At 38.2% G+C, this 25130-nt stretch overlaps 1 protein-coding gene across 1 annotated transcript in view; it reads right to left on the bottom strand.

The window, feature by feature from the left end:
* Positions 1-698: 698 nt before the first annotated feature.
* CA10 (carbonic anhydrase 10) overlaps positions 699-25130 on the bottom strand; it is a 204932-nt gene continuing 180500 nt past the window's right edge. Inside the window, exons 5-9 of the mRNA XM_009636001.2 lie at positions 12804-12899; positions 11553-11625; positions 4080-4234; positions 1585-1759; positions 699-721 (exon numbers count right to left, since the gene is read on the bottom strand). Of these exons, the coding sequence (XP_009634296.1) occupies positions 699-721; positions 1585-1759; positions 4080-4234; positions 11553-11625; positions 12804-12899 (522 nt within the window). The remainder of the gene's footprint in view (positions 722-1584; positions 1760-4079; positions 4235-11552; positions 11626-12803; positions 12900-25130) is intronic.

Consider the following 25130-nt stretch of genomic DNA (forward strand, 5'->3'; position numbering starts at 1 on the left):
TGAGTTGTTAATAGTAACCAACACAACGTATGACCTTTTGTAAAACAAGAAACAGAAAATGGTTCAATTCTGATTTTGGCAAATCCTACTACAGATATGTGACAAAGAGGGAAATATTTTAATTTCCTTTATATTCTGCAGTGATATATTTACAATACTTATCTCTCAAAGTCTGTCCCTTTTTTAATTAAATGAACAGAAAGATCATAACCTAGAAATAAGTTTCCTCTACAGTCGTCTTGTTCTGTCTTGTCAGTATCCCTTAATGATAGTGAAATAATGAGAGCTTTCCAAGGATTACTTGGCACACAGAACACAACTCCACTTTGATGCTGTACCGAGCCACCTTTTTTTTTTTTTTTTTTTTTTTATTTTGTTGAGGGAAGAGGGGAAAAGAGGAAGAATTTCATATGTACAAAGGCTGAAAAGTCTTTCTTTGTGAAGCTAAATTAGTTCAGGAAAACTGTATCAAAATTGTAATCACATTTACTGTAATGCTGTCTTTTTTTTTTTTTGTTACCACCAATCATATGAATGAATTTTTAGTTGAGTTTCCAACATGGCAGCTCTTTTCCTACAGCACATTTGCACATGCTGTTGCGAACCCAAAGAGAGCGAGGTTGGGTGCATTCTAGATTATGTCAATTCACAGTAGTAGCATTCCACTGAGGTTATGGGTTCTGCCTGCTCTGTCTTTCTTACTTGAGGAGCCATTCATTTACTGAAAGGAAAGAGAAACAAAACAAAAACAATTATGCTTTAATAAACTCCAAATATGAAACTGGCTGGATCTAACACTATATTAGGCACTTAAACAAAATGTCTGGAAAAAGCCAGGAGGTTTGGTTTCCTCTTCTTTCTGGAGAAGAACTAAGTCTGACTGTTTCTTTGAAGTATTGCAACTCTCTCATCAGCCTTGCTGCTGAAGATATGCTTGCTTTTCCACCCTTCAGAAGTACTCCTTCATAACCATAATATTACTGGTAAGAAGGCACTTATACACCATTATTGCAGGTAATATAATTGTGTGGGCACAGGCTAAAAGATGCATAAGACCCATTACAGCTCAGTTGTGAGCCCCCAGCTGTGGCAGTGTAAGACTCTACCAGCAGGAGACTGGCTTGGTTCATTTGTTTAATATCCATTGTGTAATACAAAACTCTCCAATTTGGGTGTTTGTTATGGCAGTGCACCTCCAAAGTGAAATTTATTCTTTTGATTGAGATTGGCTGTTGTTGAGACTAGCTCATCCCCCTTTTTCTTTCCAAGGTGGATAAAACAGAGCAAAATGCACTTTGTAAGGTGAGAAGACTTTAAAATGAGGCTAGAAAACTGAAGGCCTGTCCTATCTGCTTTTAAAAACCTATTCGGTGTCCCAGAGTGGTTTTTGTCATGCTTTTCCTGCATGTTTCTGGGCAAGTTTCCTCATCCATTTCAAATATGTAATGCTTGGCTCATACCATTAGTCCCCCAGATCTGGAGCTTCATCTGTTTTTATTTGTATGCTTTGTTACGCACTTGGGTTTCTCAAAGGAAAGAGCTCAGTGTAAGCATAGAAAAGATTATTCTGGAGGTAGAACGTACCTCTATACTGTAGTTTCTGTGCTCTATTGTTTGGACAATCTTTTCCCTGTAAACTAAAGTTGATATTAGTTCGGATACATCGATTGTTGAGAGGCTGGACTGGTCTGAAATTGTCGCTCATGCTCAGAAATATCTGTGATGGCTGATTCTGGCTTAGCAGTCGTAAAGAATGCATCTATACAAAATACAAAACAAGGATTTTTAGTACTGGTCTTTCCTGTAAGTAAACAACATACAACACTATTAAATAGACTACTTAATAAATGAAAGTTAAACAGGATTTCAGTGATTTGTAGTCAGAGGTGGGTTGAAAGAGTTAACTTGAAGTAAAATGGTTCCTTCTGTGGTCCTCTGTTTCTGAGCCCCATTTTAAACGGAAGTAACTAGTTTTGTGTGGAGTAAACGAAAATGGTATGAGGTGTCCTTGGCTGGTCGGGAAACAAATGGAATCCAGAGTACTGGATGGCAGCAGTTGGTGCAGAGAAAATGAACTTGATGAATGACAAGAGCTACTTTCCTAAGTTGTGTAGCTATTAGTGTAGCTTCCACTTGAGAAGACACAGCTTTGGATGATGGTACTCAAGAACCGGGTCAGGAGGGAAAGGATAACTGGCAGAGTCATGCTGCTGAAGTAATGAAGTTAATGATGTTAAAAAGCAAAATCCTCTTTCCATTGCCAGGTCTGTCTTGATACTGTCTGTGCTGTGTCTATAGTGTTCTTCTGGTAGACACTGGACATCTTTTGAAATGGTTTTATGGGTCAGCAGAGAGGGAATTACTGAATCATCCAGGATTTTCAGTGTACCCAGCAGTGGTTGGATGCAAACTACAAGCAGACAGCAATGATTCTTATGACGACTATGTGCCTGTGCTAAAAACATATTAATTGCTTCAAGTCAACCAAAACCTTTCAAACTTTGTATAGGAAACTGGAGAGAGAGAGAGAGAGAAAAAAAAAAGCTGCAACTTGTAAATCAGAAACCCTCAAAATATTTTGGTTTAAAATTATAAAAAGAAAATATTTTCCATGTCAGCATACAATTTAAGAGGTTTGTTTGTGACATTTAATGCTTAAATGGGGAAATCCAGTAGCTGGGTTTTACATACTGAAAATCTTTAACAGCTTCCAGGGAAAACTTGTGCATTACTTTTTTCAGTCTGATTACCCAATGTAATTAGTAAGTATGCCATGAAATCAATTTGCAGCACTAATAATGGAGGAGGTAACTAACGAATAAAGCATGGCAAGGAGTAAGTATCATGAGATTATAACCCATAGGTACTAGCAGACTCCAGAAATATTCTAATCTTTATTTTGTACATTAATGTTGTAACTAAAAATGTTGCTTGTAGGAAAATGTTCAGGTCTCGTGCTTGAAAAGTTCAAAATGTACAGCGTGTCTGCCTGTGCTCAGCTGTGTCATTCTCCCAAATTACCCATTTAGAAAAGAAACTAAGTGCTTTCTCTGCATCTAGACAAAATTGGACAGAAGGAATATCACAAAGATAAAACATCTCTCAGGCTTTTTAAAGTCATCTTATTTACAATGTTAATGTGATTTTTAAACCCCGAAGTAATATTTAGGGTTGTTTTATCATTCCTCATTTCATTTTTCAGGCCAGATTGCCCTGCTGCATGCTTGGGACAGGCAGATGGTGGTTCAAGCTATTCCTTCGGGATTCTAGTACGCAAGAGAATAGGTTTTAGTTGAGCTTGCAGCTCTGTAGGCAACTCACTGATGAAGGCTCTGAAGAAGACTGAAATTGGTGTTAAGTTTGTTGTTTTCTGATGTTAGGCCTTTGATGGTAAGAGAATCGTACAGAAACATAGTTTTTATGGCTTTTCCACTGGTGTATTTCCTCAACAGTATAATTTTAACTATGAAATTAATTGTGTTTTCTTTCACATAATTTATCCTACTTCTTTCTAATAGGGGCTTCAATTTTTCAATCTGATTTTTCTGAAGATATTTGCAATGTCTATCCTGTCATCTTATTTTATACCAGAAATCACTAGCTGATTCTTTTTCAAGAAGTCCCTATACATTGGATCTCTGTCACATTAATGTGGTATTGATGTGAATTTAAATGGCCACAAGTGTCATTTGCAATTTGTGTTTCTGTCTGACCTAAGAATGGCCTCTGTTATACTTAATAACCTCCGTTATTTTTGTTTTGGAACCCCATATATCTACTAACGGAATCATAGAATAATTTGGAAGACACCACTGGAAACCATTTGGTTCAAACCCTCACTGTAAGTAGGGCCCATCTCAAAGTATATATGTATGTGTATAGATACTTAGGGAGCTCTAAAATGTTAATATTTTTACTTTTGCAAAAAACTCTTAAATGCTTTTGCAAACTGTATAAATTGCAGGCAGAGATCCCTACAGCAAAATGTTGAATCTGATTTTGTATGTAAAGCTACAAATATATTTAAAGTATTATTTTCTGCCTATGCTAGATTGAGCCATTTTAAAATTTATTTTTACCTGCATCCTTGTTATGTAGACAGGTTTGTTCATTATTATCCAGCTTGCTGTTTCATAGCAGGGTGGAATTGTCATTGACCCATCATATGTAATGAAGCTAGATGTCTCTGGATAAAGTTCCTCAATATTAAGCCCCTGTAGTAAGTATGCATCATCTGGAGAATAAAGAAGGAAAACAACTGAGATAAAACAGTAGCTTCACAAAAAATAAAAATCCCCCCCTTTTTTATGTACAATCTTTATTCAGAACATCATTATCAGTTTTACCAAAATACAAAGTGTAACAAACATATGTTTTTGAATGCTCCAGCAGTTTGGACAAGAGCAAGTAACATGAATTCACTAATCCTGCTTGGGTTGAGTTCTACTCTTAGGTGTCCATGCACACCTTCTGTGAGTTTAGCACAAGCATTCACAGTGAAACTGAATCGTGTTTAAGAACTGGGGTTAAAGCTTCTTGGAGTTGCACTTAATAATTTAGATGCAGCAGCCTCTGGAGAATGTTGACTTACCATATTTTGGAGTGATTAACAATTTTTGCTCAATAAAACCTTGGGAAGGCCAGGAGTGTTAAAACTTAATTGCCCTTCTACCACAGGAGGAAGTTCAGGTTAATGTATGATAATAAAGCTGCTCAGTGAAGCCTGCTGGCCTTTCATGGGCACAGTGGGGGTGGATGCAGTGCAAGCTCACTCAGAATGCTAAAATTGAGGTGAAAAAGTGTGCCAGAAAGCAGCTGACTAGGGTATCTGCTTTTATTGTAAGTCTCCCTGGGAATTAGAGGTATCCCTCTGCAACAGAATTCACTCTGTGGACATGTACCAAAATATAATGAGATATGGTTATATCTTTCAAAATTCATCAAAGTTCCTCAACCTTTCCTATACTATGTGCGCTATTTCCCTTGTGTAAAGGCAGTGCTGTCAAAACTGGAGCTCAGATTTTCCTGCCAAATCTTAGGCTGTAGGAGTTCCTTAATAGGAAATATTTGGGGACATACACACTACTTCTTATACGCTACTGCTATCGTGTATCTCTGGGAAAGCTGGGCTGGTTACGAGCCATAATGTTGCGAAATCTCTTTGCATGCATTCACTTGCTTGTAGTGTGCTCAATATGGTTCATTTGCAGAGTGAGTGCTAGAATGCGGGCAAGGAAAGCCCGGTATTTGAAAGTCGTGCTTCCCCTTTCAACACGCAAGATGAACTGGCATGGATTTTAATGGAAGGCAAGGAAGACAGTACAAATAAAATAGAAGATACTGCTCAGACTAAAGAAAAATGTTGCAAGTGCACCTTTTAAGTTGGTGTCAGTAATTTAGGCATTTCTTTTGGATTCTTTGTTGTTCTTCATGTACTGTTCACTGTAAGTTTAAACAGATTTTGGTTTCATGTTGTTTTTATTTTATTAAGCTGATAAACAGTTCCTTGACCATCAGGAAAACATTGTAAATGGAACCGAGGAAAGAAATCTGAACTATCAAGGAAGCATGTAAGAACTGAAAAAACAAAGAGTAATTTAACTTGAATTTAACATATTATAGCTGAGGGACAAAACTTAGATGAGCAAAATGCTTGTCTCATACTATCTAATGGGGTGCAAAAAGAAAAGGATTGGATACTACTCTCTTGTGCAACAGAAAATCAAAGAACGCAGGCAAAGCAAATGTGACCTTTTTTTCATTTTGACATAGTGCATTCAACATGCTTCAGGCTTCTGGGGTAGCAATATTAGTGGGTAGAAATATCTGTTAAAGTGTCAAGGTGAGAGTGTAATGTTTATCCCACATTGGCCAGTGCCTTACAGTTATTTCATATTTTAAATGTGTTTATTATCTTACAAAAAATAATCTTGGCATGTCCTTTCAAGTTTGTCAGAAATACAGCCTTCTGCCATGTTCTTGCACTTTGAGTCAGGGTAATTGCCGTGCCATATAGCTGGATCCTCATGTAGAGGGGAAAGTACTATTAGTCTTGTAGGTGGCCGACTGTCACCTTTTTTAACATGCTCAGCCTTCACTGTCCCATGGCCTGGCATACAGAGTCTTTCTAAACCCAAAATTTTCCAGACAAAAGTGCAAACCCATTGCTGCAGTATTAGAGTCAAAATACTGTTAAATTTTGACAGCTAGAGACATCTGAGTACACCTGTGTCCTATTCATTAAAAACATTATTTGCAGTGCAGTGGTAATTTTGCTAGAATTACATGAGAAGAGAATGAATGCATTTTTTCAAGCCACTGCCTGTTTTCAATGAGTCATCGCACATTTTTCCCTTTCCCACATGAACATCCTGTTCATTATTTATGATCCATGGAGAATGTGTGTTAGCTCCAAATGGCACGGAGTCAGTCAGCACAGATAGTTTCAAACTCTAAGGACCAAATCTGCTTTGTCGCATACATATTGACTATGGTTGGGCTAAAATTATTTAAACAAGGTAGGATTTGCCCTGAAATGTTTTCTAGGAGATGAAAAGTTGACTAAAGATTAATACAGATGAGGGATATTGATGAGAGATATATATATATATATTTTGTGTGTGCCACATTCTAGTTGACTAATTTGTATTCAGAACAGGGCACAGATTATTAACAGTAGAACTACTTATCAAACGGAAGATACAGAAACAGATTTACTGCTGGCATTAGTGCAGGTAATTGTGGGGTTTTGGAGCTGCTTCACATTGCTTTAATAGCAAATGTAATTCATTATTTTGATATGGGCTTCTAACTTTTGTCTGGATTTACAGTGTTTAGTCATTCTCGGAATATAATAATGCTCTGGGGATGGAATATTGGCATGCAATACTGTGGGAGCAGTGTGGGGCACAATCCTCCTAATCATTCAGGCAAGTCCAATGTATGCCAGTGCTCTCAAGATTGGGAGAGATGCTCTTCTTCACCTTAATGAGCTTTGGATCAACTGCTAGGTTATCTTGTTTGCATACTGAGAACCTACAAAATGCATGGCCATTTCCCCCACCAGCACGCACCCAGCAGTGAAGTGGCTCCAAAACTGGTTTGTTGCCTCTATCTTCACTTGGAATATGTTGAAGGAAAGACAGGGAATTATACAAAGTGTCAAAATCCAACAGTTGTGATTAATGGGAAACTGAAGGAAAATACCACTTCAGGAAAAGGGGAAGATAAGATCGAAGGATCGAAGGAAATAAAAGAATTTGGCCAAGTAAACCCGGTATTTATTTATGCCTGTATATGGCTTATATTCCTGTGGGAAGTCAGATGACACCATGAGAATGGCCTGAGAAAAGACTACAGAATAGGCATTTGGTTATCAACATTTTTCCCATGGACAGTCTGCTGTTCTCCTTTCCCCACATCTTGAGAAGTTTGCCATTCTGGGACTGAAACAGAACTGATGGGCTTGCACTAATACTCGACTGCAACATTTTAATGCCTTAAATTTATTTGCAAGTGTGTAGTTCAGAATGGTCAAAATCACCATGTGCGATCTCTTGCCACTAACAAACTTCCTCTAATAAACGCATTCAGCATTTACTAGATCCTCAGCATCGTTCTGTTTATCTTGATCTGCTTGTGCCTTAGGGTGATTTCTGAACTCCTGAACTCCTCTCTATACAAATTAGATTTCAATAGATTTCATATTCATTTACATAAAGGCCTGGACTCTGACAATTTTCTTAGCAAATGATGGAAATCCTCTTCTTTTATTCCTAGATTTGTAACAGGTGTGTGGGGTCTGCTTTCACAGGAAATTCTATGCATGTTCTCTTTAAAACAATAGTATTTATAGGGAATATATTATTTACTGAATGAAGGAAGGTCTATTTGATTTTGCAGTTCATAACGCCGTAGTCCAAAAAGGGAAAGTACAGCTCTAACTAGATTAGGTTTACAGGGTAAGGAATGTGGAGATACTCAGTTTTTAATCCTGAAACAGAGTTTCTCCAGTTACCAGCCTTCAGAAGTCATTTAGACCCAGGCTGACAGAGACTCATTTTGAATACCCTTGGGGCCTGGTTTGAGATTCCTGCTTGTGACAGGAGCTGCAAGAGCTCAGTCTTTCAGAGAACACACTGGAACATGAACCCGGAGAAATGAGTAGTCTCTTATTTCCAGAAATCTGAATCTTAAGCTTTTTCAGGATAATATCTTAAAATTGGAATACTTGTACATTATCTATAAAATAGCTAAAGATTGAATTTGAGGAAATTCAGAATTTTACAGCTCTTCTGCCTAGCTAAACATGTGGCAGTGTTTTAGTAGAGAATGACAAGCCCAAATTTTTGCATGGAATTCTGGGAACCTAAAATGTTATTTCTTTCCAATGTTAAGCAAACACTAGGTGAAAGCTAACGTAGCATAACTGTTCTGAAAGAAAGCTAACTTATCCCCTCAAATGTTGTACTTAGAGGAATATTAAAGCAGTTTTTATTTAGAGATATTCATGTAACTTCTTTCTAAAGCCTGTTTGAAAGAACACTTGTTTCAACTAGTTCACAGTAGATTTTTTTGGTCTGTGATAACAGAATAAAATAAGCATTTAAAATCTGCTTAAAAATTCCTTGGGGTCCACTTTACTTCACTGTAGCCATTAATAAGTAAGAGTAGAAATTCCCCTTTTAATGTATTTTGCTCATGGAAATTTCACGCAGCAGTACAGATAGCTCTTAATTTTGTTGATGTTCTTTAAAAAAAGTACTTTAGTTATGTTACTAACTGTCCTGACCCTGAACCTATGCTCCACTTATCATTCGCTCCATGCTCCTATTGAGCACGCTGGGCCTGGTCATTTTGTCAGCAGCCTGCTGAGTATTGACTTCAGGAGCAGACCCCTAAAGCACAAGCTAAAAAACCCCAGCTGCTAAAGGCAGAATAGAAATCCTTGCAATGTAAGAGGTAAAATTAGTTTTCAGCAATGATGCTATAATCCATCACGCAAGACAACTGCAAAATTACTTTCAATAACTCTTTCACGTTCCCAATTTACACTAAAAAATTCCCAGTCAATACTTGTTACTACAGTAAGTAACCCAGTGCCCTGCAGAATATTATGTGCATTGTATCTATGACAGTTTTCATTTTAACAGATAAACTTGCTAGTGATAACAGTGGTTAAAAATTAAAACAGTTCCGTTACTCATTGATTTTTGCAGCCTCTGTTATGTATTCATCTTCATGCGAAATTTCATTTAGTAAATCCAAATTAGGTGTGATTAGAAGTGCATTTGACTTCTAAAGAGACAAAACAAGCAATGAAAGGTTGTAGGATGCCGTCAGCTCAAGCGGAGGAGTGCCCATTTGTAAGTGCAGTGTACAAATGAAATACTGGGAAGGTTTGCTTGCCTGCTGGTGCAGGCAATGGTTGTGTGCTCACTCATGCAACAAGGGAAGATGCTGCTGGTGCCTTCCTACCCTATGGAGCCCTATAGCCCTAGCCGTGGCCTCTCCTCTGAGCCACCACAAGTTGTCCACTCTTTGCTCTGCTGGACAGCTGCTGTAGCGTGTGGGACCACAAGGAGTACAAAAAAGGCTGCAATGCTTGTGTAGGTGTGTGATACAGCTGCTGTGGTAGGAAAAATGAGGCAGGTGTCTTCTCTTTTTCAGTGTGTGAGACCTGACAGGTCTGTGTACGGGGGGAAAAGCAGCTTCCTCGGTGGCACAGGCAGACACCTGGCTGGTCCCCTGGCAGAAGCCAGGAATATGTAATTTGGGAGTGAAAGAGCCTGAGAGAGCAGATACAGCCTGAACTGTAATTTGCTGTCCCCAGGATGCTGCAGCAGCACTGGTAGGCAGGCTCTTACAGAAGGGTATTGCTGTGTTTTTGCAAGGAATCAAGACGGGCAGTTTAAAAATTGGGCTAATCTGCTTCCATGCAGAGAAGACGACATTTCATACTGATAGAACAATCTGGAAAAAACATTCTGAGGGGAACCCTCTGTCACCTTCCTTTCTATAGGTATCACAGAGAATAGAGTTTTATTGTAACAGCAGTCTCTTATTTAGACCAAAGATGTAATAAGATTTGTTAACTGTAAGGCAAAATTAGAGCAATGTCAGCGGGAAGAAAGGTGTGTGTTATAGGAGAGGAGAAGGAACGATTTACTTCAGAATGGGTTTGGATTGGCTCCGTTGCTCAAAGTCTGTGTTGTATGGCAAGACTTGAAATCTTTCTAGCACTCACTCGTTCTGTTCAGGAATTAGTGGGTAAAATTCTGTGCCTTCATTTTACATTGGTCTCAAATCTACACTTTTTACAATCCTGGCTTTGCAGGGTGGGGGGAAAAGATGGAATCCATGGAAAGAAATCAGACTGTGTACTTTAGAGATGCGTATACAAATCTCTCTAAACCTTTCCATCATAAACCTGAAGTTCAGTGACTTTTGTCAAAGTTAAATGGACGTTTGAGATCTCTGGAGTTTCAGGTACAAAGTTTTCCAAGTAATGCTATGTTGTTGTAGAGTTCATAGTACAATATATTTAAATTACAGAGAGGTGAACTGAGGCAAACCCTCACAGAATTGTGAATCAAATCCTGCAGTCCTGACAACCAGCCTCATTCCAGTTATCATGAACAACTCTCTGCCAGTTTTCATAAACAAAAGCAAAATTAATGAAGAATTATGAAATTAATTGAATTAATAAAGTTTACAAAAAATGTTAAATTATTGTTTGCAGAATAACAAATGAAGGCTGAGTTTTACAATACTTATTTTTTTCAGCTTGCTGTATATTTTCTGAAAGTTAAATTCTAGTATCGTTTAATTTATTTTATTAACTTAATGGCTGCTTGGAATTCAAGTGAATATTTGACAAAGGGAATAAGGTTTTCAGGAGAAGAGGTTTAATTTACTCCATTGAGATATATGTATTTTTCATGACTTTCTCTAAACTAGCCTAATTTTCACTGACATTTAAGCTCCAGTTTTTCACAAGTTCAATATACTAGCATGGAATTATTATAGTAAAGGATTTCCAAATGTGAGTACAACAAATATACATGCTACGTTAACGATCTCTTTATATATCCATTACATGCAGCAACAGTTGAATAGAAATGTCATAACCTTTCTGTACAAAAGGAAAGCATTAATGAATGCTAAATCCACAGTTAATGATGCGGCATCTTGACATAACTTGATTTGATAAAATCCAGGCGGCTCCGCATGTTACTTTTATTGCTAACAGTAGGCAGTTTCTTCTGAGTATTCTCTGTGAATACAGTATATGTACTTGTCAAGTATAATTTCATTTATTTATTGCTTGTTCAAATGTAATACAGACTTCAGAGTTCAAAATTCATTTGATGAGCTGATGACCTTACTAGATGTTTCAGGTTCCCAAGTTTTATCATGCAGAGTTGCTGGCAATGCAAACTTTGTAATTTTTGCCCCAAATGAAGTGCCTCTTGTTTCAGTGGATTGCTAAATACGTTATTTGATACTAAATGCATACAGCTGTTAGCCATGGTAAATGAAAAGAGACTTACTTTTATATGTTATTCTTGTTATGGTGTCTCTGTTAAGCATACGATTTAGAAATGGATTTGATGATTCAGATACCTAGGGAAGAGAAAATGTACAATGTCAAAGTCTTCTCACAAACATTTTCTTTCTGGAAATTTAGCTGTTCCGTGTGTGCACGCACACACACACTCATTCTCCCTCTCCTGCCATTCCTCTAAATTGTTTCTGCCTCTTTTTGCCACTGTTCTAGGAAGAGGAAATTTTGGGTCATAATACAATACATTTTGGATGAAAAAAGGTAACCTAAACATCGTAAATATTAGCCCTGCATAAAAGGAAAATTTTCGTATCAATTACTTAATATGCTGTGAAATGCATATTTTAATTCTGAGGTTAATGCTTTGTCAGGAACTTTACCTTATGAAATGGGATTAGACAGTACTAAAGTGGAATTAATAGTTATCCAATATGCCAGGTCTGATGACGAAAGCTGTTTGTTTCAGCATGAAGCACTTATTCAGAAATACATGCTTTTTTAGGCTGATGAAACAGAGATACATAATGGCAGAATACGAACAACCTCTGGGGGGGAAATGCATTCTTCGTATAAAATGAGAGGAAAGGCTTCTCTAATGTAATTAGGGAGGTTTGAGTACACTATTAAGTCTTGAGTTCAGTGCTAGATCACTGGAATTTATAGACCTAACTATGCATCTTGAATGCAACAGGATGGAGACTAAAATATGACAAAATATTCACGTCTTTCTAGCTCTGTGAAATGGGAGATATTAAGAGTTAGACTTATAATGTTTCTTCAGTTTTGGATAGTTTAAGATGTAAATAAGATTGTGAGAAAAACTTATTTTGATGACTTTGAAACATAGACATGTCTCCAAAAGGCAAATATGCTCTCCTTCCCAGGGATGCAACCTGCTGGGAGAGATTTACTTTTAATTGAATGAATAACATTTCATGAAGAAATACCAAATCTGCACAAATAGTGACTTTTGTTATAGCCATTAAAGTGTTGCGAGTGATGTTTATGATGTAAGGATTTTTTTTCCCCTCCCTCCCTTTTGATTTTCCTTACGTTACATTGTAAATTCTTTGGAGTACAGATTGTGCGTTCAGTTCCTAGGGCGATGTTGTCTCTGGATTCCAGATCAGAGCCTTTAGGCATTGCTATGGTATAATGAGGAGTCTAATTTCCAGATTTACAGCTCATGGGAGAAGTCCGTTGTCTATATTAGATATTGATAATACTGAATACTTACTTTCATAAATATGGAAACTACCACCAACCCATTAGGACTCTTTGCAGCTTCTGTGACATTTGTGTACAGCTCATGGTTATAGTGGATTAGTTGAACCTAGAAAACAGGGAAGGGAAAGATCCCAATTAAACAGTAGCAAATCGTACCATACACTGTTTGCAAATACTCTCTATACACCAATTGGTTTGTATTAGGATCCCGTCTTTGCTTAGGATATTTTCTAACAGTGCAATTTTTCAGACGTTTACAGAATGCATGATTTTAATAATTTCAGTCACCATCTGGCTCCAACTGGCACCGCACCAGCATGTTTTCTTCTAAATTGCCAGTAACTGAATTTACCCACATCAAGTTATGAATTGCACTGCAGGGGTTGACATCATTTCCCTGTTGCAACAGCACTTGCCATGGGCATCAAGTAATCTGTACTTTTCAGCCTCGAGCCAAACACAGAGGAGTCAGGGGTTGAAATATTTGAAGAAACATATGGGATATAGGTTTGGAACTGTTTAAATCAGCACTCGCAGAATTCAGAATACTAATATTCATTGGCCCCAGCTTCTACAAACTCTGTTACAAAAGCTCCTACAGTTAAGCACTTACTGTATTATTGTTAACCAGGTTCTCCTTAGCTCCTACAGCTTTCCTTCTGCTTTTGAGTTTTATAATTTGCTGCAAGTTTTAAATTATGAAGGCACAGTTCATCTCTCTCCCTGTGTATGTAAATGTCTTACCCAGAGCAATGGTATTTGATCTGTCTGGGATCACTGGACACTGTTACCATTTATATTGCAATTTGTAGCCTCATTTTTTTATTTTTTTTTTAAAAAGATGAGCAACTTTAATGAACTCATGAGGGGGTTAGGTATTTCTAAGAATTTGAAAGGCTAGTTAGCTTTATTTAGCCTAAAGATACCCTTCTTAGTCTTCAAGTGTCAATTAGAAAAGTAAGGTCATGTTCTGGCATTTTCAGAATTGCAGCAACCTGATGTTTGTATTTAAAAATCAGGCGTGTCTTCCATGTGCTGGCATAAATCTAAAGGCTGTCCACTGAAATTTCTGGACTTACATACTGTGAACCACATCAGTATTAACCCGATCTATGTCTGGTAGTCTTTTTAACTGTGCAAATGGCCAAAGACTAATACTGGCAGTAAAGCAGCACATCATAGTATGCTTTCCATGCTTATAATCAGGAAAAACAAAACAAAACCAAAAACAAAACCAAAAAAACCCACCACCCCAAAAACCATTGAAATGGGGTTTAGTCCTGCATTGGTGACTGTCTTTTGGATGAATGCAATGTCTGGTGTTTCAGAAGTAAAATGCAATTGCAAGGATTCCTCTGAAAAATGACCTCCCTATATGATCTGCAGTGCGTGGTCGAGTTACAAAGGCAAAGCCTTGCTTTGCCATCCAAATATGTATGTCCACCACCGTGTGCACTAGTAGTGACCTGAATTATAACAGCATCCCAGTTGATGGGTAACCTACGCCATTAATATCTCAGTCTAAGATAAGTTGAGAAATAAATGATGTGTCCAAACTCTGGGAGTGTTCAGGCAGTTCACTTCCTACACTCTACCCTGACTGCAAAATGTATTTGTCTTATAAGTAAATTACTTGGAATCAGATCTTAGGAGTTTTCCTAATACAAAAATCCACCAAGAATTGTCCTCCCACCACCCCCTGAATTCCTTAGCGATGCTTGGACATTGATGTAAAAAGCGGGTGGTAGTGGAAAGAGAATATTTGCATTAGTAAGATTAGAAGATCTCTGGCACATAGCTTACTATTTACAGCTAATGGTTCACAGGCCCAAAAAAATAAGGTAAGGGTCCAAATTACTGCTATAATGTGTTAATTTCAGTTACTTTTGTCCTGTCTGGATTGAGAACTATTGGTTGACCTTTTTACAATTCACACAGTAGGCATTTTTTAAGGCAAGCAAACAAACCAAACTGGAACGAAAAAGTAAAAATGTCAAAGTAGCCAATGAAGTCATCTACTAAATTCTGACAGCTAGGAAGCAGGACGAATGCTCTATGTTTTCTAAAGGTCTTGTAAAGAATTAATGAGAGCATTTACTCCACAGCACACAGAGGTTACAGGCTCGTTAGTCATCGCTTTGTGGTACTACTGAACCTTGATAACATCATGGTTCTGGGGACTGTGCACTCACAGAAATTTTTAGGCTTAGTAACATTCTTTTTTTATGTTCAGCTATTCACTCTGGCAGCCAAACTAACTTGTGAATTATCAAGGAAACAAGTGATGAAATCTGCTTTAAACTAAATTCCTTCTGTACAAAGTCCCAGAATAACAATGAATTAGGTTAACTTAGTTTATCTAACAACCCAAAATGTCTTATGCTAGAATGGGTAGAAGTAAGGACCAAATTCTCCTTCTACCCATGAAAGCCCTGAGTCAATGTCAAACTCTAATTTTTACTGATAGCGCTTATGGAAATAAAAGCCCTGAAGTATATGAGACCACATACAGGATATTTGTCTCACTCACTGCAAGGATGTCCAATACAGCTCTAGTCTTGTGTAACACATTATATTGTAGTGACTGGTGTGGGCCTCGGCAGGCAATAGTGTCCTGGCTGTGTTGGAGGCCTCCCTCAATGTCAGGAAGAGGCACAATTCACTCTGCAAAGCTCACACCCAGCCTGCAGGCAGTCAAGAGGTATTTGTGGGAATGAGTTAACAGACTGATTAGAAATCAGAATAGTTATTGCCATTGCTGATCTACAAGTGACCTCACCACCTCGTATTGCACTGTCTTTAAAATAAAAGTACTTGCTTGAGGACTTTGGCATTCTTTACCAATGCTTTCAAGCAGTTTTCATTTCAAGTTTCCCATTCCTGCAGGTTTGTATGCCTCTGCCCCATGGCGCCTCTCCTTATCACATCTCAGTTTGGTGATGAACCGTTTTGGAGCGTGTCCTTGAGAAATCTTGCTTCGCTATAGTTTGAAAAGATCCCCTTGCCTTGCAATGCATTATTATTTCTCAAAGATCCTACTGCTAAATGAAGACATTTTTTCTTCTGAAACCTGTCACTTGCCCTGTTAGAGTTGTATCCTTCCTCCCTGCACCCAAATTAATTTTAAAGCTGTTTCCATGGTACCATGTTAAATTCATTAAGTTTTTCTTCTTTTAAAAAAAGATTGACCATGTAAAGAGACATAATTTTCAGAGTTTCTCATATGGAACAGACTAATTTAGAAAGGTACAAATGAATAAAGATGACTTAGATATAGGATATTACATGCAGGATAAAAAAATATAATTCCCTATTAAATTCCTTCTTTTGAGAACAATTTATTTAAAGTTGCCCGAAATACCTGCAATTTTACAGTCTGTATTACATATTACTAGAGTCTTCCACGAAGGGTGAAGCCATGCATAACTAAAACTGCTCATATGTGAAAATCTCACTTTTTCACATGATGAAATTGTATTAAAAACAAAGCACAAGAGCAAACTTGCAATGCTGAAAGTACCCTTTGATTCTAGTTTGAGTTTTAGGGCTTAAACACAATACACGAATCCTGTTATAAGCTATTGATTTTCTTTGGAAGATTCCCCCTTTAAGATTAATTTGCCACAGAACAACTGATAGCTCTTTGTTTTCCTCGAGCTATAGAAGTTCTATTTTTCAGGGAGAAGAGGAGAATTAAGATTAATTACTCTCTTTTAGCTGATGAAAATCCAGAATGTGCCCCTGTTCCATCACCCAAGAATGTGCATCGGACCAGGAGCAGACACAGCACTTTTTAGACACCTGAGGTTGGGGTGTTGGGAATGTCAGTAGGAGCTGACGACTGCACTTTAGGGGTAATCTATTGAGCACACCTTCCTCAGCCTGGTAGGCTGTGTCTTTGGGGCAAAATAATACAGAATGGCTGATGATATGGCTCATGTTCTGGCCACTGTGGGGAAAACATCTAATTCCCTTTCCCAACACATGTGCCTGTGTGTTTATAATGGTAATAACCTGTTCTTTGCCTGTACTTTGATAAAGTTCAGTCCTGTACTCATAGTACTCATATTGTTTGTACTGGTTTTCTTCCACAATGCATTTTGATGTTTTTCTTGATCCTTCTCCCAGGTAAAACATGCGTCTTTTGGCAGAGCTAGTAGCAGGATATTTTTTGTGGGGCATTTGACCAAGGCTCTTTGGCTAAGCAAAAGGAGGCAGTTTGCGGTGTCAATGCTTGTGGGTGCCAAAAATTCCGGGGATTCCTTTCAGCAATCTTTTAGCAATTATTTAACTTGGACAAAGACCCTTTGTGAATTACAGAGCTCTGATCTAGTGTGCCTGCATAGCTCCTTTATAAATGTTAGATCACTCTGAGATGTTCTGCTGCAGTGAGACATTGTAGAAATATGAAACTGAGGGAATTCAGAGTATCACGGTCCTTTACACACAAATGTTTCGATAGTCCTCTTGGGAGTAATGGAATACCTTTTATTCTCACTTGGAAGTGTTATAATTGAGTGCATAAACATTTTGATTTGTAAATGACAAGGGATCTAAACCACAAAGTGAATGGCAGCAGGGAACAGCTAATCTGTAACTACAATATTTGTATTATGCTGTGCTACCTGATAAACTGTTGGGTGGGATACTCGATTGAGAGCAAGCACAAAGCATGTTTCCAGCACAGCAGGGAACAAAAGCAAATGAAATTGCTCAAGACGACAAGTTAAACACTTGTTTTGATTCAGAGTCCTTGTAAAAAGTGGCTAAGGAAAAAAAAATTAAACTTTGGATAAACAAAAACATATAATAAAACCAGCAAAAGACATGTAATTTCTGCATGACAGGTGTCCAGTGAGGAAAATAATTTTAAGGAGTTAAAACCTATTAATAATAACAGTTGATATTCCAGTGTTAAAATATAGTTGCTCTTACAGGTCTTGTAAAACCCTTTGGAAAGAGCAGTAATGTCATATCACCTAGGAGTTATTTATGGTATTAATTTCATGGATCTGAACAGGTATGAGATCTGAGGTCCTTGCTTTGTGAAAGAAATGAGGTTTTTTTTAAATGTCCCCTTGTTCTAGGATGTGTAACTTGTGTGGCTGTCAAAAATACTTTTAGATTTATCTTAAGTTAAATGTACCTCCTGCTTCATGGAAAGGTATAGCACCGTCTGTGAGAACATGCACCAGGCTCCTCCAAACCTGTGGCCCTGATTTGTCTTGTTTGGTTGGACCAATACCTGGCAGTGATGCAGTGGAAAGTTTCCTGTCTTTGGCAAGCGATGAAGGCTTTTTATGGTGTGTTGCTTGATAATAGGCCTAAAAATCACATGGACTATTCAAGAAAGAAAAAAAAGTTAATAGCAGTGTTTTCATAATTGGTTGGGATTTGGAGCTGGATGTTAATGTTATCTTTTCCTGAACTCTTATAATGATCAAACCTTGTTTGTCCACACACAGACTCGCCTGTATGCAAGGAGAATGCACTAAGTTTGTACATATTTAATTATTGCATTTTGGTTGGATGCTCCTGGCCTGCTCAGGGCACAAGTCATTACAGTTTAAGCAGGGTAAGAACTCTCTGGTCCAGCTCTCAGTCCCTTTGTTGCTTCCAGTGAGCCTGTTCAAAGCAACAGCTGGAGAACTGGGCTGTTAGTGGGCTCAGAAGAATGCTGCTTAAGAAGATAGAAATTATGATTCACAGGAACTGTCTTTGAAAAACAAGACCATCTTTTTCTCATGCACAGGGTACTCTACCATGAAATGTGAGGATCTGCCAAGGCGGTATTACCCACATGCTTATTAATTAATCCATAGATCGATCTGTCTGTTATTTTTTTTTATGTATAAGCCCACAGCAGTGAGGTACTCTTACGTTGTTGGTAAATTGGTAAAATAAATTTTACATGACCACCTATATTTCCAGCAGTTTACTTAACATTTTAACAAACTACTCTGGTTTTAAGATTAAAATCAGTTTAAAAGATTAACTTAGTTTAATATAATAAAGGAGAAATGTAAAAAACCTACTACTTTGAAATAAATAAATTTGTATCTCTGACTCTTTGATGTGTTCTGTTAAAACTGAGGTTCTTTAGGCTGTTGCTGGCAAATGCGGTTTGTTATTTTTTTTTTACCGCTTTTGACAGTTATTTAATGATTTAAAAGAAATGCCTATAAAATATTGGTTTAACAGAAAGGTTTGTCATCCACTTTTATAGCAATATGCCAGTAATGGTATCCTAGATAAATAAAAAAGATTATAATTCTTTTTTACTTAGAAGGATAAGACTAAAAATACAAGGAAGGAACTCAGTTTTCTCCTGTTTCTGAGCAGACAGCTGTATGAAAGGATGTGCAAAGAAATACAATAATGCATCATAAAGTGGAAATGCAGTCAAGGGTTAATTACACTTGGCTGCAAAATCTACTTTACTAGAACTAATGATATGCTAGGAATTAGCACTGAAAAGGCAAATAGTGTATAACACTTCATAAGACCAGTTGGTCACAAGAATTGACTTGCAATGCCTCTGTTCAGAGCATTCTGACTTTTTTTTTTTTTAAAAGTAGCATCACCTGCTTTAGGTTTAAAGTGGTTATCTCCAGATGCAGATATACAAATGACAGATGAGTGAAAGTCTTGAGGTTTCTGGGGCATCTGTTCTAAGGTTCTCTAACTGGGTGCTTAGTAGTACTTCGAAAAGAGATTGGTGAAAATCAGATCCGAAGCAGGACAGCCATTTTGGCTCCTGACCTGGTGGTATCTTACACTGGTGAGGCTGCTAACAGAGCAAAACATTTGCTTGTTTATACGCAGCCATTGCAGCTGGAAAATATGAAAAATATGACCTGAATGAAGTGTAGAAGATTTTCAAGTCTTTATCTTTAATACTTTTATATGTGTTTATTTCTTTTGTGAGTCTTACTTTAATTCATTTGCAAATAGGAAAAAGGACTATTTTAGACAATATTTAAAACGATGTTTCTTTTAAGCATCCACAGGACTACATTAAAAGTACAGATTGTCTGTGCATGTCATAGAATTTGCTATTAGGACTTTTCACCTTTGTGCTAACACCAAAAAACTAAGTAAATGGTAGGCTGAAGAAATAAATGCAAAAGGTGATGGATGCCTGCCATCCAAATGCTGCCGGAACCGTTGCAAGTGTCACAGTTGTTTGTACTCACTTCCAGATAGTAGGAAACACGATGAAGGAAAAATCCAAATTGAGCCCCAGAGGTACACAGATGTGCCTGATGCTGGTTGCTGTGTGACTTCAGGAGAATTTTTGACAGGGCAGTCATTGCTGAAGCCTTCCACTGCTGATTACTCTAAACATGGGGTATTTTTGGCTGACCTGCCAGTCAACCACTCTTGTCATTCATTGTTAGCAGATGAGCAAGAGCGGGGTAAACATGAATAAATGACACTGTTCTGCAATTCACTTTGTGTGAGGATCAAAATGAAGTCTTAGACTCTAATGTTTAATGTTGATTATGTCTTGGCTGATGCAAAATTTCACTGCAAGCTGCAATTTGGCGCTGACCCAATCCATCATCTACAGAAGTTACATCTTAAGAGAGAATAGGGGTAATGCAGGAAAAAAGGCTATTAGATGAGTCTATCACCATTTCTGGATTCATGCAGGATTTTCTGGCTAAACACTACATTTAAATTGTTTTCTCGTTTTAAATACAACAGATGCTCAGACACCATGATGAATTCAGTATAAACGCTCCATTTGGGAGATTCAGTTACATAATGGTGCTCTGAATTTCCAGGGAGAATTCTGTATTTCTTTAGCAGTCAGTCCAGAAAGCAGCAGAAAATGGTTCCTGCAAGTCAAAAATGTGGTGAAGCCGCGATTGATGCTACTTTTGTTGATCACTGTGTTACCCTGAAGCACCGAGTCAAAAGGACGCACATGCAAGGTCACCAAACGGTGCGACAGAGATGCATTAACAGTTCAAACCTTCTCTAACAACATGTGATGCCGCTACAGCTCTCGGTCTACCTTGCCAAAGTACCATCTGTAGCTACATTTCTGTTCAAAGGGTGGGCATGATGAGCAAGAGCAAACAGAGAAATATCACAGACTGATGAATAAAAGAATAAGCAAGAAAAATTAATAGTATTTGGGCTAGTTAAAATCTAGTTGTTGTTCTAGGCCTTATCCTTTTTGTCCTCATTTTATAATCTAATAGGAAAAAAATGGTCAAGCTTAATGTACCTGATGTTAACTAACAAAGAAAAGGTTAGTTTTGGGATTACAGACCAGAAGCAGAAACAAGACAGTTTTAAGTTTTACCTGCTCTCTTGAATATAGAAGTATACTGCTAAATTAAGAATATCATTTTTCCATGGCAAAAATGGAGCATGGGATTTTGTATTCTTAAAATGACAATAAGGTGTGTATATGAGGAAAGCGCAGAATAACACTGAGGGTTTATTTTAAGAAGCTGTTGGTGTGGTCCATCTGAGTTTCATGGAAGTCTTTTTCCAGCCCACTGGTCAGCAGATTGTGTCTGCCTGCCCGAATCCTCTCTCTTGTTGCCCGATCTCAGCCCAGCATAGGCATCCAGGCTCTTGTTACTGCTCCTGCCATGGGTGCAGGGCTTGATGTCCTGCTGGCAAGCATGGGATGGGAGAAGAACTTAGTACAGGATGCATGGAAATTGGCTGTTCTTGCAGGGAGGAGAGGAAGAAAGGGAGGTGGTCTGCTTGCCCTTCAGGAAGGAAAAGAGGCACGTAAATATGGAGGATGGACAGATGTGCTTGGTGAGATTAGACTTTCTGTTTTAAACTAATGGAATTGCAAAATATTAGTATATCTATTGAAAGTTAAATGTGATAACACACACAGGGTCTCATGGGATCTTTCTGAATGATTTATTGACATATGCTTTTCTCTCAAGAGTCCCCTTCCCCTTCAGTGATTGCGTTGCTCACCTATGACTTAAGAAAATTATGTTCAACTCTTTCTCTGCCCTTAAGCAAATCTTTCTACTATTTCTGCTCAGCTTGCCATCTCTGAAATGGAAAGACCTGCACTTCTACAGTAACAGTGTTGTGAGATGCTCAGATGCAACATTAATGGGGTTGGGCAAAGTGTCTAGATAATGAATGTCGTGTTATGAAGTTCAATTTGTGTTATTGATCTGTGATAATCTGTAACACATCACCCATTAAAAGTGCAAAAAGAAGCTCAGAATAAAAATAGTTTTGGCGGGAGGCTGTGGACACTTGGATTTTCAGTACCTTAAAGAGTGATCAGAGAAACGTTTAAAGCCTGATAAAAGAGGAAAATAATTTGAAATGGATATAATTGCTCTTTGAATGTAAGTTGAGGTCTCAAACACAGAAAAGTTTGAGGAAGCCCAGCCTGACTCAAAATAGCCAAAAGCATTTCTAAAATGAATGTTTTATTGAATTATTGAAGGTCCTTTAGGATACTAATGTTGTGGTAGATGAGATAAGATATTAGAGTCAAGTTTTTAAAAATCACTTGAAGAAATTTCACACCAGGATTTCCTGTTTAAGGTGTGGAGTTAGAGATTGAGAGGAAAGGAGGCACAGATCCACCCTGCAGGCAGAAAATAAGGGGTTTTTTGGTGGTGGTTGGTTTTTTTTTGGTTGATTTGTGTGGTGTTTTTTTTTTTTTTTTTAATAATGTCCTGGAAGCTTCTTCTAAAGCTAAGGAAAGTTGTTGTTTATGTGAATTGTGTAAGAGACAGTTTCATATTTGTAGTTTAAAAGGTAAGCTTCAAGTTGAGAAATAATGAACACCGTCAAAACAAGAGGACATGAATTATCTAAGAATATGAGATAGTACAGCTTAAGGCAGACAGCTATAAAATTATCTTGTTTCTAAAGGAATTGAATGGCATTATACTCAGTAGGAAAGATAACTGGCACTTAGAAGTCATAACTAAGCCAGTTATCTTTTATAAAGTGAGCTTTTTAGCTCTATCTGCAGATTTGGTGAAAGAAAGTAGGATATTGGCAAACACTACTCAACAAATGCAGTACAGCATAAATTAAAAGGGCATGAAATTACATGCAGCAGCATTTGGTTATCATAAGAACACATTCTTCTGGGTACCCTGTATAGAGCACTGACAATTGCTACATGGTAAGAGCAGTTCCGTACAGCCGCACAACTGCAGATTAGGGCTGCTTACAAACAAACAGAGGAAGAGGATGATCACAGGAGCCTTTCCAGCAGCCTTAATCATACTGCAGTTGAAGTTCAAGGAACTAGCAGTGGTTTTCTTTGTTAGAGGTATTTTCTGCAATTTGCTCTTTTATATTATCCCTCAAAGCTGCTTACCTGCCATCTACAACAAATAAACATCTCTGCTTCACATAGGCAAGAAAAGAACCCGTCCTCTTCTGTTTGTTTCAGAACCTTTCTAATTATGTATTTCAGCACAGTAGCAACCTTTTTCCTGACTCCTTGGTAATTGTTGCCCAGACTAGCTAAACGCCAATGACCTCTGCCTCCCAGCTTGTCTTGTCTGGATCGCACAAATGCTTAGAAACAAGAAGCCATCTGAAAATGCCATCTAAATATTAGGAGTTAAAACTGAGAGTTAGCCTTTGTGAATATGGCCCAAATTACACTTATTCACAAGTTTAGTAAGTGAAGGTCAGTGAAAAATAATGAAAACCAATAGAACTCCAACAGAAATATGGTACCTGCCATGTCTCTGTGGGCTGCTTGAGCAGCGAGATGGGAATATTAAATGGACAAAAGGGTGAAGAAAATCAGTTATGCAGACACCCTTATTGGAAAAAAGTGAATAGCGCTTCAGTTAGGAATTAGACCGAGGGACAAATGAACAGAGGGTGAAGCCGTGGTGCATCATCTCTAACCTCGGAAGCCATCTGCCTGATGGGATTTGAGGTTTGTGGAATGGAGGTTCCTGAGCACAGAGTGCTTTGGGGATCCTGTGTGTGTGTTCATGAGATAACCTAGCATATTATGAATCTGCAATCTTTTAACTGGTAATTCAGCTCTTCGTTGGGAAGGGTGGCGAGTGTAGCAACAGCAGTTTGAATCTGCAACACAAATGTTTTACGCGTCTGTCTCCAAAACATAGATGAGTCCAGCATCCCTTTAGTACTCCAAATACGCCTCTTGGATATGATGGTGGTGAAAGGGGCAGCACTGAAATCACACTTGCAATTTGTGTCAGCAGGATTTCTACATCAGACAACAGGAATCAAAGCTTTTTTTCCCCATTAGAAAACAGTCTATTCATTTGCAGGTTAATTTACATAGCTGAAATGCTGAAAATACCAGCATGGAAATACCTGAAATGCCAAACAGATATTTTCCCTTAATGAAAGAAAACCAGGGAATGTGCCACGTTCCAGCATGAGGAAATCTTTAGTCTGTTGGACTTTCTGCAATTAGAAAAGGTGAATTTGGGTGATGATCCAATTAAAAGTCTTTGAAATTCATTTTGTCCGCGTAGTGAGCTATTTTCTGCTGGCAGAAGGCCTGGCTTCAGTCAGGCTGTGAAAGCAGCTCCTTATTCTTGCTGACAAAGGGCCTGGCCTTCAGAATGTTTCTGTGACTGCCGTGCAAATACCGCATACTGTTTCTTGCTTCTTCTAGTTCCCACTGGAAGAAGCTATAGACCCCCGAAATGCTAACTGAACAGGGATCTATGTGTTGCTTCCATGGGGGATTAACCTCCGAATGAAGCGAGGGGCTGTGAAAGGTACAGCTGCAGCTCTGCAACAACTGGCTTTCAACTCGCCCCCTCACAGCACGATTTCCTTTTGCGGCATTACTGATCGTATGTGAGGAGGGGAGGCAAAGAACTGCTGGTGGTGCTGGCCCCTCTCCCCTCCCTGAGAGCATCCACCACCACCTGCCAGAGCCCCCTCAGGAGGATGGTTGCTTTAGAGAGCCCCGCTTTCCCCCTGTAGTTAGGGAGCTGTGTGCTCACGGTGGGGCTGTAATGCTGGGCTGGGGCAAATACTGTGGTTAGCTTTGAACTCATGCCAATCTCCTAAAATCATGCAAATATTTACGAATGTTGGCGCACAGTGACTGGAATGGCATTGCTCTTTGTTAGATGTGCAAGAATGATCATTTAATACAAGCAATGTCTCCTGTGGGTTTTGTCTTATTTTTTCCCCCCATGAAATCACTACTCACAAATTCTGACCGCCTGTAGTTTCTTCTGTTAGTCCTAATGTTATGCCTGCCACCTCTTCCTTTATTTAATTTCTTTATGTACATTATCCTGTGGATTAGCTCCTGCTCAGTGAAAGAGAACCTTTCTCTTAGTGCGCAGAAGAAATGGAGCTGAAA

The sequence above is a fragment of the Egretta garzetta genome, unplaced genomic scaffold, assembly GCF_000687185.1.
Source record: "Egretta garzetta isolate BGI_Z169 unplaced genomic scaffold, ASM68718v1 scaffold213, whole genome shotgun sequence".
Taxonomy (NCBI): Eukaryota; Metazoa; Chordata; class Aves; order Pelecaniformes; family Ardeidae; genus Egretta; species Egretta garzetta.